Raw genomic sequence first — 16,543 nt, forward strand, 5'->3', positions numbered from 1 at the left:
GGTAGTTAGGAGATGAGGGTGGAGCTTGCAGTGGGAGGAGGGTATAGGTGGGAGGAAGGACAGGTTAGGGAGGCGGGGACAAGCTGGGCTAGTTTTGGGATGCGGTAGGCGGAGGAGGGATTTTGAAGCTTGGGAATCCACATTGATACCATTGGGCTGCAGGGTTCCCAAGCAGAATATGAGTGCTTTTCCTGCAACCTTCAGGTGGCCACTACCGAAGACATTTTTTTTTCCTCCCCACCCTTATCTGCTTTCCAGAGGGACCCACTCTCTCTGGGACTCCCTTGTCCTGTCCACACTCCTCCAGCCTCACCACACCTGACACTTTTCCCTGCAACATTAGGAAGTGCAACACCTGTCCCTGCACCTCCCCCCTCACCCCCATCCCAGGCCCCAAGAAGACTTTCCACATCAAGCAGATGTTCACCTGCACATCTACTAATATGGTATACTGCATTAGCTGTTCCTGTTTGGGCCGCCTCTACAGAGGCTTGGGGACAGCTTTGCAAAATACTTAAGCTCAGTTCGCACTAAACAGCTGCACTTCTCAGTCGCAAACCATTTCAACTCCCCTTCCATTCCTCAGACAACACGTCCATCCTGGGCCTCCTGCAGTGCCACAACAATGCCACCCAAAGGTTGCAGGAACAGCACCTTATATTTCACTTGGGAACCCTGCAGCCCAATGATAGCAATGTGGACTTTACAAGCTTCAAAATCTCTCCTCCCCCTACTGCATCCCGAAACCAGCCCAGCTTGTCCCTGCCTCTGGAACCTGTCCTTCCTCCCACCTATCGCCTCCTCCCACCTCAAGCCCCACCCTCATCTCCTAACTACTAACCTCTTCCCGCCCCCTTTGACCTGCCTGTCCTTCCTGGACTGACCTATCCCCTCCCTACCTCCCCGCCTACACTCACCTTTACTGGCTCCGTCCCCACCTCTTTGACTTGTCTGTCGCCTCTCCACTTATCTTCTCCTCTACCCATCTTCTATCCCCCCTCTCCCTATTTATTTCGGAAACCCCTTCCCCTCCCCCATTCCTGAAGAATGGGCCAGGCCTGAAACGTCAGCTTTCCTGCTCCTCTAATGCTGCTTGGCCTGCCGTGTTCATCCAGCTGTATATCTTGTCATCTCTACATTTCAAACTGTCTGTCTTTTAAACATTTGTTGAATTCATAAGAGCTATTCAAGGATTTTCTCTGTTATTTGTTGTTAATAAAGAAAAAACACTGTAAAATTATAACATTGTGTGCTGAATTGGTTGCTTTAAAAGTGATCTTAACCTAAAATCTTCCAATGACATGGGAATTGAAATCAATTAGAGAGACAAAATTTGATTAGGGATAGTCAGCATGGTTTTTGCAAGGAAAATTATGTCTCAAACTTGAATGGTTGGTTGATAGGCAGAGAAATAGCCATCGCTAATTTGGATTTTAGTAAAGCCTTTGACAAGGTTCTGCGTGGTTGACTCAAAATTTAGGTTGTGTGGGACTCAGGGCGAACTTGCGAATTGAATACATATTTGGCTTAACGGCAAGAGATAGAGTAGCGGTGGAGGGTTGCTTTTTCAACCGGAGGCCTGTCCCACTTCTGTCATTTATACAAATGATTTAAATTAAAATATAGAAGGCATGGTTAGTAAGTTTACAGACGAAACCAAAATTTATGGCATAATAGACAGTGAAGAAGGTTTTCTAAGATGACAAAAGGATCTTGATCAAATGAGTCAACGGGCTGAAAAATGGCAGATGGCGTTCAATCTGGATAAATCTGAAGTACTGCATTTTGGTACAACAAACAGGGTAGGGCTTATCTAATTAATGGTCGGGTTTTGGGTAGTGTTATAGAATAGAGGAACCGGGGTGCAGGTGCATAATTCTCCTGAAGTTTGCGTCACACGTAGACAGGATGTTAAAAAGGCATTTGGTATGCTTGCCTTCATTGCTGATCATTTCAGTGTAGGAATTGCAAAGTCATGTTGGGATTGTAGAGGACATTGGTGAGGCCTCTTCTGGAATATTGTGTCCAGTTCTGGTCACCCAGTTGTATAAGAAGGATATCAAGCTGGAGACAGTTTCGAAGAGATTTATAGGATGTTTCCAGGCATCGAAGGTTTGAGTTATTAAGAAAGGCTGAGACTTTTTTCACTGGAGCCTAGGAGGTTGAGAGGTAACCTGTTAGAAGTTTCCTTAAACAAGAAAGGAGAGGTACAGATCGGGTTAGTGGTAGTTGGCTTTACCCTATGATGGGGAATTTCAAGATTAGGGGACACATTTTCAAGGTGAGAGGAGAGAAATTTTAAAAAAGACATGAGGGGCAGTTTTTTAAAACCTAGAGGGTGGTTCTCAAGTGGAATGAACTTCCTGAGAAAGTAGTGAATGCGAATACATTTACAGTATTTTAAAAGACGTTTTGATAGGCACGTGAATAGGAAAGGTTTGGAGGGGTATGGGCCAGGACCAGTCAGGTGGGACTAACTTTGTTTGGGATTACGCTTGACATGGACTGGTTGGACTGAAGAGTCTGTTTTTGTACTGTATGATTCTACGACTCTAAAGACCCCACTTTTTCATACAAGTAGCCTGTGGATTGTGCGGAGCTAGAGGAGCACAGCAGGCCAGGCAGCATCAGGGGAGCAGGAAAGTTGGCATTTCAGATCAGAAACTGCCTTCAGAAATGGGGGAGGAGGAAGGGAGCTAGGAAATAAATAGAGAGAGGGGTGGTGGGGCTGGGGAGTGTAGTGGGATGGTGATAGGTGAGTGCTGGTAGGCAGTGGTGGGGATTGGTCATTGAGGTGGGAGGAGCGGACAGGTGGAAGAGATGGCGGACAGGGGTTGTGTCAGATCAAGGAGGTGGGAATGAGAGGGTGGTCATGGGATGAGGCCGGGGCTGGGGAGATTTTGAAATTGGTAAAGTCCACATTGACACCTTTGGGTTGTAGGCTTCCAAGGCGGAATATGAGGAGCTGCCCTTCGAGTTTCCAGGTGACGTCATTGTGACACTGGAGGAGGCCCAAGATGGACATGGTGCCTAGAGAGTGGGAGAGGGAGTTGAAATGGTTCGCAGCTAGAAGGTGGAGACCACTGCACACTGTTATCTCTGACTCTGACATTGGCAGTTCTTACAATCTCCAGATGTGAATAGTGTTTCTTGCAGTTCTGTCACCAGAGTGTATACTTTGCTGTGTTTGGTTTTACACTGCAGTAAAATATGTTGACCAGTGCACACTAGAATTGGGTGGCACCAGTAAACCAAAAATGTCAGTTAAATTACTGCAGTTTGTGGTAACAGTAATAGAATGGAAAATATATCTTACATATGCTTCAACTTGTAGTGGCTTGGAACCTCTCCACCTTTTGACTACTTCTCACTATAAGCACTGAATGAAAGATATTTCAACCTTAAGCCAAATCTTTCACAATTACTTCAGACTGACAGCAGTACTTTTACACTGCAATAATAACACTTAAGGACGACATCCATGGTAGAATATTCCAGCTGGTGAGGTACCAAATGATGTGAATTTTACTGTACTATTTACTTTCATGTTTTATTTGGTAAGGTGTTTTATGAAGTGCTTTTTTAAAAGGTTTTGACATTATGTTTAAATCAAATGCCATTTTGCAGATGGCCCATCAACTGAGAAACCTTCTGAAGAGAAGAAAAGGGATTCTGTGTCCTTAGCACAAAACAGCCCAGAAGCAAAGGAAGAAAGGTGATAGCCTCTTGAAATTAAATTAAGAAAATTTCAACATCAGAGCTTCCATTTAACGGCAAAAGAATTGTCTAGGTGGCCTCCATTAATACGGAGACCTCCACACCATCTCAGTTGTTTCTTATTTTACTTCTGTCTTTTTTTTCTTTAATATTTACAAACCTGGCCATTGAAATGATTTACTGAAGCTAGATTAACAAATCACAAAATTCATTTTTCAATTTATCTCTATTAGACAAAATCTGTGAAGCACAATACACTGAAGGTGAGATAACAAGCTGTAGAGCTGGATGAACACAGCAGGCCGAACAGCATCAGAGGAGCAGGAAAGCTGATGTTTTGGGCCTAGACCTTCCTTCAGAAATGGGGGAGGGGAAAGGGGTTCTGAAAAAATAGGGAGAGAGGGGGAGGTGGATAGAGGAAAAGATAGGTGGAGAGGAGACAGACAGGTAAAAGAGGCGGGGATGGAGCCAGTAAAGGTGAGTGTAGGTAGGGAGTTAGGGAGGGGATAGGTCAGTCGAGGGAGAACGGACAGGTCAAAGGGGGTGAGATGAGGCTAGTAGGTAAAAGGTGGGGGCGGGGCTGTAGGTGGGAGGAGGGGATAGGTGGGGCGAAGGACCGGTTAGGGAGGTGGAGACAAGCTGGACTGATTTGGGGATGCGGTTGGGGCATGGGAGATTTTGAAGCTTGTGAAGTCCACATTGATACCATTGGGCTGCAGGGTTCCCAAGTGAAGTATGAAGTGCTGATCCTGCAACCTTCAGGTGGAATCGTTGTGGCACTGCAGGAGGCCCAGGATGGACATCTCGTCTGAGGAATGGGAGGGGGAGTTGAAATGGTTTGTGACTGGGAGGTGCAGTTGTTTAGTGCGAACTGAGCGTAGGTGTTCTGCATAGCTGTCCCCAAGCCTCTGCTTGGTTTCCCCGATTGTAGAGGCGGCCCAAACAGGAACAGCTAATGCAGTATACCACATTAGTAGATGTGCAGGTGAACATCTGCCTGATGTGGAAAGTCATCTTGGGGCTTGGGATGGGAGTGAGGAGGAGGTATAGGGACAGGTGTAGCACTTCTTGGCGGTTGCAGGGAAATGTGCAGATGTGATGAGTGTGGACAGGACAAGGGAGTCCCAGAGAGAGTGGGTCCCTCTGGAAATCAGATAAGGGTGGGGACGGAAAAATGTCTTTGCTGGTGGGGTCAGATTGCAGATGGTGGAAGTGTTGGAGCATGATGCGTTGGATCTGGACATTGGTGGGATGGTATGTGAGGGCGAGGGGGATTCTGTTTTGGTTGATACCCTCCCTGCAATATGTGAGGGATGAGTTGTGGGAAATGCGGGAGACATGGTCAAGCTTGTTCTCGACCACTGAGGTGGAGGGGGGGATGTCGCAGCCCTTGAAAACCGAGGACTTCTGAGATGTTCGGGAGTGGAATGCCTCATCCTGGGAGCAGATGTGGCGGAGGCGAAAGAATTGGGAATAAGGGATGGCATTATTTTGCTGGATGGTGGTGTATTCTAAGTAGCTGTTGATGTCTCTGGGCTTGAAATGGATATTGGTGGTTGCTAGAGATGGAAACAGAGGTCCAGAAAGGAGAGAAGGGTATCTGATGGTCCAGGTGAACTTAAGGTTGGGGTGGAAGGTGTTGGTGAAGTGGATGAACTGTTCGAGCTCCTCATGGGAGCACGAGGCGGCGCCGATACAGTCATCAATGTAACAGAGGAAGAGGTGGGGTTTAGGGTCAGTGTAGGTACGGAAGAGGGATTGTTTCTCACAACCTGCAAAGAGGCAGGCGTAGCTTGGGCCCATGCAGGTACCCATGGCCACCCCCTTTGTCTGTAGGAAGTGGGAGGAATCGAAAGAGAGGTTGTTGAAGGTGAGGACAAGTTTGGCTAAGTGGATGGGGGTGTCAGTGGAGGGGGACTGGTCGGGCCTGTGGGACAGGAAGAAACAGGGGGCCTATAGGCAGACTGCATGGTGAATGCAGGTGTAGAGGGACTGGATGTCCATGATAAAGATGAGGAGTTGGGGACCAGGGAATTGGAAGTTGTGGAGGAGTTGGAGGGCATGAACGGTTTCATGGACATAGGTAGGGAATTCCTGGACCAACGGGGAGAAAATGGAGTCGAGATAGGCGGAGATAAGTTTGGTGAGGCAGGAGCAGGCGGAGACAATGGGTTGATCAGGGCAGTCAGGTTTGTGGATTTTGGGGACGAGATAGAAGCGGACGGTGCAGGGTTGGAGAACGATGAAGTTGGAGGCTTTGGGTGCGAGGTTACCTGAAGTGATGAGGTTGTGGAGGGTTTGGGAGATGATGGTTTGGTGGTCGGGGGTAGTGTCATGATCAAGGGGCTGGTAGGTGGTGGTGTTGGAGAGTTGGCACCTGGCCTTGGCGATGTAGAGGTCAGTGTGCCATACTACAACTGTGCCTCCCTTGTCCGTGGGCCCTATGGTGAGGTTGGGATTGGAGCGGAGGGCTGCATGTTCTGTGGGGGAGAGGTTGGAGTGGGTGAGTGGGGTGGCGAGGTTGAGGCAGTTGATGTCACGACGGCAGTTGGAGATGAAGAGTTCGAGGGAGGGTAGGAGGCCTTGGGGTGGTGCCCAGGAGGAGCGAGTGTGTTGGAGGCTGGAGAAGGGATCAGTAGGGGTAGGGTTAGGCTCATGGTTAAAGAAGTAAGCGCGGAGGCAGTGAAAAAACTGTTCAGCGTTCAAGTGTGAGCAGTATTTGTTGGTGTTTGGGTGGAGGGGGGCGAAGGTGAGCCCTTTACTGAGGACTGACCATTCGTCCTCAGTAAGGGAGAGGTCTGGGGGGATGGTGAAGACTGCAGGGCTGGGTGTTACAGTCTCCCCTGGAGCTCCAGACTGTGGAGGTGGTAGGCGGAGTTACGTCGGTGCCAGTGGGGGGAGCGGAGTCGGTCGGTATGTCCTGGATGTTGGTTGTGGCGGCAGCAGCAGTGTTGGCAGTTGCATCCTCGGTGTCTGTGGTGTTGGCCTCGGAAACTGAGGCGTTGGCATCAGCAGTGGTGTTGAACTGTCAGTACTCACTGAAGGTGGTTTGTTTTGAGGCTAGTCCCTGGCAGTCATGTTCACACATTCAGTTGAAGATGTATATTTAATAAAATTTGAGGTCAGTATTTTTACATAACAACCAATCAAGTTGGTTCCATCTGTATTAAGACTGGAATTTGGCATCACTGTAATTAAGGCAGTCAGCAAACCAAATAAATTTACTATTCCTAAAACCTTTGGTTATTTTGTTTTGTCTCAAGTATTTTTGTAAATTAGCTGTGCTTTGACAAATAGTGTACTTGCAGAAGTAATCGTATTATCACAGTAAACATACTTACGCCTGAACAAATGCTGAGATTTGATTTCTTCTTTATTTTTCTTCTTACAGTTCAGGAAGCAATTCTAGTAATCCCCATGAAGCATTCTATACTCCATCACCTTTTCAACTAAAAAGTTATCCTCAGGCTCCTTTTACCACAGACTCAGTGCGGATCAAGTGTAGAGAAATGTTAGCTGCTGCAATGAAAACAGATGGTAAGTCACATGCCAACCCACTTTTAAAAATTAAGACAAATTTTAAACATAGTTTTATAATTAATGTTTTTGGAGAATGGAGTGAGCCTTGGGTCAATCGTAGCATTCCAACTACCAATTACCTGCAGCACCATTTCTCTGTGCCTGTTCCTTCAGGATTTGCCACTCGGTAGAATGTTCCATGCTGATCTTTGCTCCATTCATAGAAATGAACAGGCAGCATGAAATTGTATGTTACCCAAATCATCCATTTGGACACAGGACATGTGATCACTGAACTTTCCTCTGCCCAGTTTCATGTGCTATCCTCTTTGGTCCCCAGACTTTCCAGACTGTTTTCCATTTAAGTTAAAGAACGAGGATGTTTTCCTTGTGCTAGCTGTGGCAAAATTTGAAATATAGTCATGATTCTGCCTGAGGACTAAGAAAATCTTCCAAAATGAAGGATAGGAGATAGTTTTATTCTGGTCAGAGATTTTTGGCCGGAGCTGAAATGGTGGTTGGGCTTCTATGCTGTAATAATGCAGTTTACAGAGAAGTTTTGCTCTGTGTTATAGCTTTTACTTGAAGATTGCTTTTGTACTGAGTAAATTTTTATTAATGTGGAATCTTGGACATAAGTAACAATTGCCATCTCACTCCCAAGTTTATTGGGATTAGCTGCATATTCTTTTTCTGAGGAGGAAGTTAATGTTCGTGATTGGTTGTTTATTTTTCCATCTCATTTCAGGTGATTACATTGCCATTGGCTCAGATTGTGACGAGCTCGGAGCTCAAATTGAGGAAAATATCCTTCTAAAGAAGTAACTGAAACTTTTGAGTATTTCAGCTGGTCACAATTTCAAATTGTATCGACATCAGGCAATATTGTATTGTACACAGAAAATTATGTCAAACAGAGGTTCAGTAATGGAAGAGGGGGTTTTAAAGACTACACTAGTGAGATAAATAATTATCATTGCTGTGAATTTGTTTTTGTAATAATTGTCGAGCTGTTGTATGTTTGGCTCTTCAGCTCCTCTCCCCTAATCTTGCAACCAAAATTGAGAACTTTGTTTACACAGAACACAGTCAAATTATTTTCCAAAATAGCTTTTTATTTCTGAGTAAATTGTAATTTTGCTCATGTTTGCAGTTGATGTTTGAAAAGGCTAAGTTGCCTTTTCCGAAAGGCAGATTGTGTTACGTGAATGCTGTGTAGATTTGAACAGTCTCACTGTGCAACTCATCCCACCTAATATCTTAAGTTGAATGAAGTTCTTGTCTATCAGCGCTGCAGATCTCACTACACTTGCTTTATTAACTACAAAATCTTAAGGCTCAGCCCTAACTTATGATCATAGAATCCCCACAGTGTGGAAAAGGCCTTTCCGCCCAACAAGTCCACACCGAACCTCAAAGTGTCCCATCCAGACCCAACCCACTAGACCCCACCTAATCTACACACCCCTGAACACTGTGGGCAATTTAGCATGGTGAATCCACCTAGTACGCACATTTTTGGATTGTTGGAGGAAACCCATGCAGACACGGGGAGAATGTGCAGACTCCACACAGACAGCTGCCTGACGATGGAATTGAACCTGCATCCCTGGTGCTGTGAGGCAGTAGCGCTAACCACTGAGCCACCCTGCCGCTCCAATGGAGGACAGTTAAGAGTGGAGATTCCTGAATATGCAGATTTTAAATTACTCCTAACTATTAAATCTGGTGATATATATTGTGCTTCAGTCATACCAGTACTCATTATTATTGTCCATAAATATTGTTGAGTCCATGAGCACACTTCAATTCTTGTAAGGGCTCACAGAAAAACTTATAAAATGTTATACAGATTGCCTCCACTCCTGAAAGGCACTGATGTTGGTAATGGTTTTTGTTTGCTTTGCTTGTTTGTTAAAAGAAAAATCAAGATAGAAACTAATTCTTTTTGTTTGCTTTTCGCCATAACTGGCCAGGTTTTAAATCCATTATCCACAGTGGTTAAATGACCTAAATTGATGCTTCTGATGGTTAGTATTCTCTCCCTGTTGCATATAAAAGCTTTAGAAATATGTATCAACTGACAAGCCTTAGATCAAGAGCCTAGTGTACTGTTTGCTAGCCTGAGTTCCCTTTGAAGCTTGTAAGTCAGGATAATACTCTGATCTGCAAATGGTTGCATCATTTCCACTTTGAGGAAGTACATCCCTTCACAGATAATAAAATGTGAGGCTGGATGAACACAGCAGGCCCAGCAGCATCTCAGGAGCACAAAAGCTGACGTTTCGGGCCTAGACCCTTCATCAGAGAGCTCTCTAATGAAGGGTCTAGGCCCGAAACGTCAGCTTTTGTGCTCCTGAGATGCTGCTGGGCCTGCTGTGTTCATCCAGTCTCACATTTTATTATCTTGGATTCTCCAGCATCTGCAGTTCCCATTTTCACTGATACATCCCTTCACAGAAGTGCCATAAGTATCTGTGAAATGTATCCAAAAGCTAACAAGCAATTTTTGGTACTTGCCTCGCCGGAAACAAAGAATGATATCTGGAGGCTGCTTGAAATAATGAATCAATCCCTTTACATCCAAACATTTGAACCATTGCTGAGGAAAGTATGACCACAAAACAGCTGTGCTTTCATAAATTATTTCAGGACAACAGGTGCCTCCTTGAATATTAGCAGACAAAATCTGCTCATCCTCCTTCCACCTGAATCCAAGAAGAGCCAAGTTCTTCAGCTGTTAAACCTGTAATGCTGCTACCTAATGTGTATCGAATGTTTAAGAGGATTCATTTAATTGTTATTGGAAGATGTTTTGTTATATTTATGGACATGATAAAGTGTCACGATGTAATTTTAAAAAGAAGTAATATTTGGGCAGTTTGAAATTGGCTGAATGATCATCACTGTACAGAAGCGTACTGATATTCAATTTGTAACCTTACAAAACAGAGACACGCTAAATACTGTTTTCAATAAAACAAAGATGCTTGAATTCCCTTAACAGTTGTTGACGTGTGTATCAGGAATTTAAAAACACAGATATGAAATATAAAAATAGAGTGAGAAGCAGAATTGCAAATCTGAAAGATTCAAAAAACCCTAATCTGAGGAGAAATGTCCTGTGTGGAAACATTGCACCAGACAGATTAGCAAAAATGACTGCAGAGGTAAGCAAGGCTTTTATTTTGCTGTTTGTTGGTTTGACATATAAAAATAGTAATAAACTTGCACAGTCTTTTCTTTTAATTCTTACGTGGGACAAGGCTGGCATTAATTACTGTCCATAATTGCCTATGAAATGGTCTCTTAGAGCAATTTCAGAGGGTAGTTAAGAGTCAGCACACTCCTGTGGTTCTGCAGTCACGTCGGCCAGACCAAGTAAGGATGGCAGATTTTCTCCCCAAAAGGACATTAGTGACCCAATCAATAATTGTTACGTGGTTGACAAACTATATTTTAAACTTCCAGCATTTTAACTGATTTCAAAATTTTCTACTGCCATGGTGGCATTCAAACCTGTGTACCCAGAGCATAAGCCTAGGCCTTGGATTACCAGTTCAGTGACATTACCACTACTATACCGCCTCCACATAAATTGGTATGTCATATAAGAATAAGGTTCTCAATCCTATGTTTCAGACAGAAGCCTGCCAGAATGCTGGTGTTAATATTTTGAATATCAATTGTGAATGTGTTGATAGTGCATTCACACTGGGTCAAAAGGTTCTTTGTTCAAATCTTATTCTAGGACCCAAGCCCAAAAATCAAGATGGACTCTCCGCTATAGTACTGAGGGCCTCCAGCATTGTGATAGATGCTGTCTTTTAGATTATACAATAAAGTGAGACCCTGTTTTGAAGTGTTGAGTTATTCCTGATATCCTTGCTAAAGACTGTCCGTCAATCAACATCACACATCATGTTATGTCACATTGTTGTATGTGGGAGTTCAGCGTGTAGATTATTTGCTGAGTTTCCGACATTACAATAGTAATTACATTTTGGTTGTAAAGTTCTATATAAATGCAAGTCTGTCTTTTTAGAGTGCTCAAATATGGAAGAGATAGGTCATACTTCAACTTTCAAAGTTCTGTTTGACCAGTCCAAGACTACGATTAGCAGACCTGGATTCCACCTTTTGGGATCAATATATGGGTGTTTAAACAAGTTAGGTTCGTATTTCCTGAAATGTAGAAGATTAAAGACATGATTTGGTCAAAGTTTTTATTGCTTTAAAGGTAACAGATAGGGTAGACTAGAAGAAACCTTTTTCTCCTTGTTAGATCATCGAGGACCAGGAAGCTGAATTAAATTATTAATTTACTAAGTCTCACTGGGAAATTAGGAAATGCCTCTTTGTACACAGAGTTGTAGAAGTTTAGAACTGACTTTAATCAATTTAAATCTGAGATTGATTGATGGATTTTTGATTAATTTAGGCATTAAGGATATGGAGTAAAAGCAAATATGTTGAATCATGTTGAAGATCAGGTATGATCTTGTTGAATGGAGTTGAGACTGCTATATTTGTAACTCTTTGAAACACAGGATTGTTGCAACCAGTAGGGTGGAATGCTGAACTTAAAAGTAGTATACAACAGGATACAGCATGCTAATTATACAGCAAAGGCATACCTCTATGTTAAGTAATGAGGACTAAACAAGGTTGAAACAGCTCAATTGCCTTGTGCAAACAGCTCTTCTTCAATTTGTTTTTCTTCTTAATGCTTGACTTCTTTCAATCTTTGAGTTACCCAAGAATAGTAGACTGAAGTCAACATGGATTAGTTCTTGAGAATTGACCTCCCCCATCTTTACTTCACTGCAGCCTTTGAAATCCTTATCTTTTTGTGTCCTTTTCAGAGGTGGACCTGGGTGATTATTGACAAGACCTTATCTGTCCTATAGTGCCCAATAGTCAGTCAAGTTCTTTATTCAAAGCATGAAAAATCCCAGCCTTATGCTCTTGGAACATGCTAAAGGTTTTCTGCGGCAGAATAGTTATGCTTTTACAGCAGCTTTGCACATGGATTTCAGGCGCTCTTTCCTATGCTGTTTCTCGGTCTTCAAAATACTTCTCCAAGAGCTAATTCTGCAATGTTTGTCTGATCAGGTTTACCGTTCTCAAGGGTGCACACCAGCTTTCAGACATATTCAGCCAACAACCCTATTGATTGTTTCTGCCTATCAGTTGTTTATGCTTTGACCTTCCTCCATAAACTGTTCTATGATAAATAATGTTTACAATATTGTCTTCTATTTGACTTTCACATTCTGGTTAACTTGCACATTTCAGTTATTTTTTTTTAAACAAAGTTAAAAGGCAGTCTTAATGTATCTTTTTAGTATGTTGTTTATTTAGCAAATTCCCTTGTTCGTTCTTCATTATTGCAGAGGTATTATCTGGGCATACCTTTCTCATGCATTATTGGTGCCCCTGTACCTCAGAGGTGTCAGATATCAAAATATTCATGGCTCATTTAATCTTCTACCTTATTCTAATGTACATGTAATCTGTGTGTATGTGTATATGTATGTAAGAGACATTTCTAATTTCTAACAACATTTGTTTTACTCCATTTTCTATGTTCCAAATGAGCAAAGGTGCCCCAGGTTCTTTCACTGTCTTCCAGGAGAAAATATTCCTGTACATAACAGTTCATACAAATGCAGTATCCTCATTATTGTGAGATGCTACAAAATCACATTGTCTAGGCCCTGCTAATCCTATAGTTATTTGGAGCATTTCTCCTTACTGCTTGTCAGTTTGAGGGAAACCCCAAAGCAATTGATGGGATGAGAGAGAAATTGAAACTAGAAGAGAGCATGATGCATGATGCAAAACAAGGCTGGGGTAAAAAGGGAGGGGGAGAAATAGTAGAGGCATTGGCCTGCATCTTGCAAACCTCAATGGCTAAAGGAAGAAAACTGGAAGTTTGATCTTGTTCTAACTCTTCTCATAAAAGAGGAGAGCGATAAACTGTGAAACTACAGATGACTTGACCTAATTAGCTGCTGTGGGCAAGTTACTGGAAGCGTTTATCAGAGACAAAATGAATTTTCCTTTAGAGGAAATCGGTTAATCAAGACACCGAAATGTAAATTTATCAGATATAAATTTGTCAAGAGATAAATTACTAACTGAATTGAATTCTCTGAGGTAACAGAAAGATGATCAAGGTGGTAACGTAGAGATCATGTAGATTTTTGGAAGATATTTATATCACACAAATGTTAATAGATGATGGAAATCTGTAGAACTAAGGGAAAAGAAATGGTATAGATATGTAACAAACTCGGTTCGAGGAAGCAATGAATGAATGGATTTTTTTCATACAGAGCTTGTTGATAGTTGTGCTCCCAAAAGCTCAGTGTTAAATTCATTACTGGTCACAATTTTTGAAGACTGAGATATGGGTGTTGGAAATAGTATTCTAAAGTTTATAGATGATGTGAAACTTGGTGACAAGAATAATTACAGGCTGCAGAATGACATTGACCAGATAGTGAAATGGGCAGAAGCATTATGAATGATACATATGCAAGAACTAACAAGGAAAGACAATATGGTATGATTTTAATTAATATAGGTGCACAGAATGCTTTGTCTTCATATATTGCATACACTTAACAATGCAAGGTAAGTTGGTTTAAGGACAAGTGAGTTATTTTGGTTCATACAAAAAGGAATAAGACATAAAATCAAATAAATCGTTCTAAATCCTTTACAAGTTACTTGTTAGACTTCAGCTGGAGTACTGTGAACAAGTCTTGACACAACAAATCAGGGAAGTCCATAAAGGCTTCAGAAAGAGTACAGAAGAGGTTTATCAAAATTAGAATGTTGAATATCAGTTTTGTGGAGAGGGTAGATAAATTAGTGCTGTTATACTTGCAACAAAGGGCAGTTTGGGGCGGCTTCGTGGCTCAGTGGTTAGCACTGCTGCCTCACAGCACCAGGAACCCAGGTTCGATTTTCTACCCGTGTGTGATTGTCTGTGTTGAGTTTGCACATTCTCCCAGGGTCTGCATCGGTTTCCTCTGATTGCTCTGGTTTCCTCCCACAGTCCAAAGATGTGCATGCTAGGTGGATTGGCCATGCTAAATTGTCCATAGTGTTCAGGGATGTGTAAATTAGGAGTGCTATACGTAATTGGGTCTGTGTGGATTTGTTGGGCAGAAGGGCCTGTTGCCACACTGTAGGGATTCTATGAATTCTGTGAAACCAAAGTTAAAAGATGACCCAACAAGACATTTTCAAGAAAATGGCATCTTTTTAATGCATCGGTGCTACGAAATCTCAGTAACAGATAGTATTGGGGAAATGGATTAAAAAATAGTTTTTGTGTGTTGTGAGATTCTAAATGTATACATTCAGATAGCATGGTTTGTTTTTATTTTTTTCTTTGTCTCGTAACATTTTCTTTTGTTGGCAAAGAATATCTGCAGTCTGTGTCAGGATGTCTCAGTGACTAACCACCTTGTTGACTAACTAAACAAAAAGAAAGATGTATCAATTCAGAGATGGTAGGAACTGCCGATGCTGGAAAATCTGAGATAACACGGTGTAGAGCTGGATGAACACAATAGACCAGACAGTATCTGAGGAGCAGGAATGCTGACGTTTCAGGTCTAGACTCTTCTTCAGAAACCTGAAATGTCAACTTTCCTGCTCCTCAGATACTGTCTGGTCTATTGTGTTCATCCAGCTCTACACCTTGTTATCAATGAAAGATTTATCAAGCCAGGTTTTATGGTGGGATCTGACTTGTTCAGTCGCATCATGTTACACAGCGAAGAAGCTTGCCTTGCCTCATAATCTGCTGAAGGAAATAGGAAAAATGGTATAACCTACTTTTCATCTCCCAACCTGTCATAAAGGAGAGGTTAAATGAAAGAAATCCCTAATACTCACTTCATAAGCAACAAATAACAATTTATTTATTCAGTTCTTAGCAATGAGCAGATTAATAGACCAACTAACAACCCAAACAATTCTGCCTTAACTATTAATTATTCCCGAACAGAACAAAATTCTAATGGCATGCTGTTCCAATAAATACCGGTCCCACCTAACTAAACCAAAGCAATAAGAAAAATAAATTAAAAATTAGACATTCAAAACTGCAGTCAGGATCCATTTTCCAGAATGTTTTGAGATTTTACCCACTATTCTCCATCAGGAATTGTTGCTTCGTCAAATTCTTTTGTCAGGAATATTAGCTAAGGGTGCCTTTGGTACATTCTAGATGGTACTTAATCAGAGAGATTAAAGATTTCTGAGAGAGCCAGAGGTTTACTCTTCCAATGGCAGACCTGTCAATTTTCTTATATTATAATTAGTCCTTGGTTGTCAACACTGTCAGATTTAAATTTAATTGGGTTTTGGTAACTAGGACCTGGTTTAAGTTAATTGATATTCAAGCTGGTTGCCTTAACATCAAAGCAGGCCTAGTTTGCCAACCACATAGCCAATTGATGCATGTGTTTCAATTTCAGAACTGTGCATGCCCCCGCAGCGACTTGCGGACTTTTTTTTGTCTCTAAACTTGAAAAAGCACATTGCATGTTAAAGGGACTACTCACTCTTTCCCCCTATCATTTTTACAAATTCTAACATCCTGCCTTCTAATTCACAAGTACTCTACCCAACTTTGCAACTAAGCTGGGATCATTTTGCAGTCCAGAAGATTGATAGATTGATGCATACTTCTTTGGTCGGGGAGGATGTTGGGTCTTATAAGTATGTGAGAGTTAAAGGACACTATGTTGAAGTGACAACAAAGTAATGCATGGATGTCATCAGATTTTAATTTGTGGCAAATATGTTCAGTGGTTTTTCAGACTCTGGTTTAAACAACCCTGTATCCCATACCTCCTGACTTTATGAATGAGCCTGCCGTGGGGAACCTTATCAAATGCCTTGCTGAAGTCCATGTACACCACATCCACTGCTCGACCCTCGTCAACCTGTCTCGTGACTTCCTCAAAGAACGCAACAAGATTTGTAAGGCATGACCTGCCCCTCACAAAGCCATGCTGACTCCCTTTAATCACGCTATGCTTTTCCAAATAGTCATAAATCCTATCCCTCAGAATTCTTTCCAAAACCTTGCTGACCACGTAAGACTGACTGGTCTGTAATTTCCAGGGATTTCCCTATTCCTTTTCTTGAAAAGAGGAACAACATTTGCCTCCCTCCAATCTTCCGGTACGACTCCAGTGGAGAGTGAGGAAGCAAAGATCTTCACCAGCGGCTTTGCAACCTCCTTTCTCACTTCCCGGAGCAACCTAGGATAAATCTG

The 16,543-nt window shown here is 42.4% G+C and overlaps 1 protein-coding gene across 5 annotated transcripts in view; it reads left to right on the forward strand.

The window, feature by feature from the left end:
- The window catches only part of tcea1 (transcription elongation factor A (SII), 1), a 69,383-nt gene that overhangs the window by 41,669 nt on the left and 11,171 nt on the right, over window positions 1-16,543 (forward strand). For all 5 annotated transcript variants that reach the window (XM_048529802.2, XM_048529804.2, XM_059646052.1 and 2 more), the window contains 4 exons: window positions 3,628-3,715; window positions 7,109-7,254; window positions 7,985-8,041; window positions 10,252-10,406. In XM_048529802.2, the coding sequence (XP_048385759.2) occupies window positions 3,628-3,715; window positions 7,109-7,254; window positions 7,985-8,041; window positions 10,252-10,406 (446 nt within the window). The remainder of the gene's footprint in view (window positions 1-3,627; window positions 3,716-7,108; window positions 7,255-7,984; window positions 8,042-10,251; window positions 10,407-16,543) is intronic.

Source organism: Stegostoma tigrinum, chromosome 5 (assembly GCF_030684315.1).
Source record: "Stegostoma tigrinum isolate sSteTig4 chromosome 5, sSteTig4.hap1, whole genome shotgun sequence".
NCBI classification, from domain to species: domain Eukaryota; kingdom Metazoa; phylum Chordata; class Chondrichthyes; order Orectolobiformes; family Stegostomatidae; genus Stegostoma; species Stegostoma tigrinum.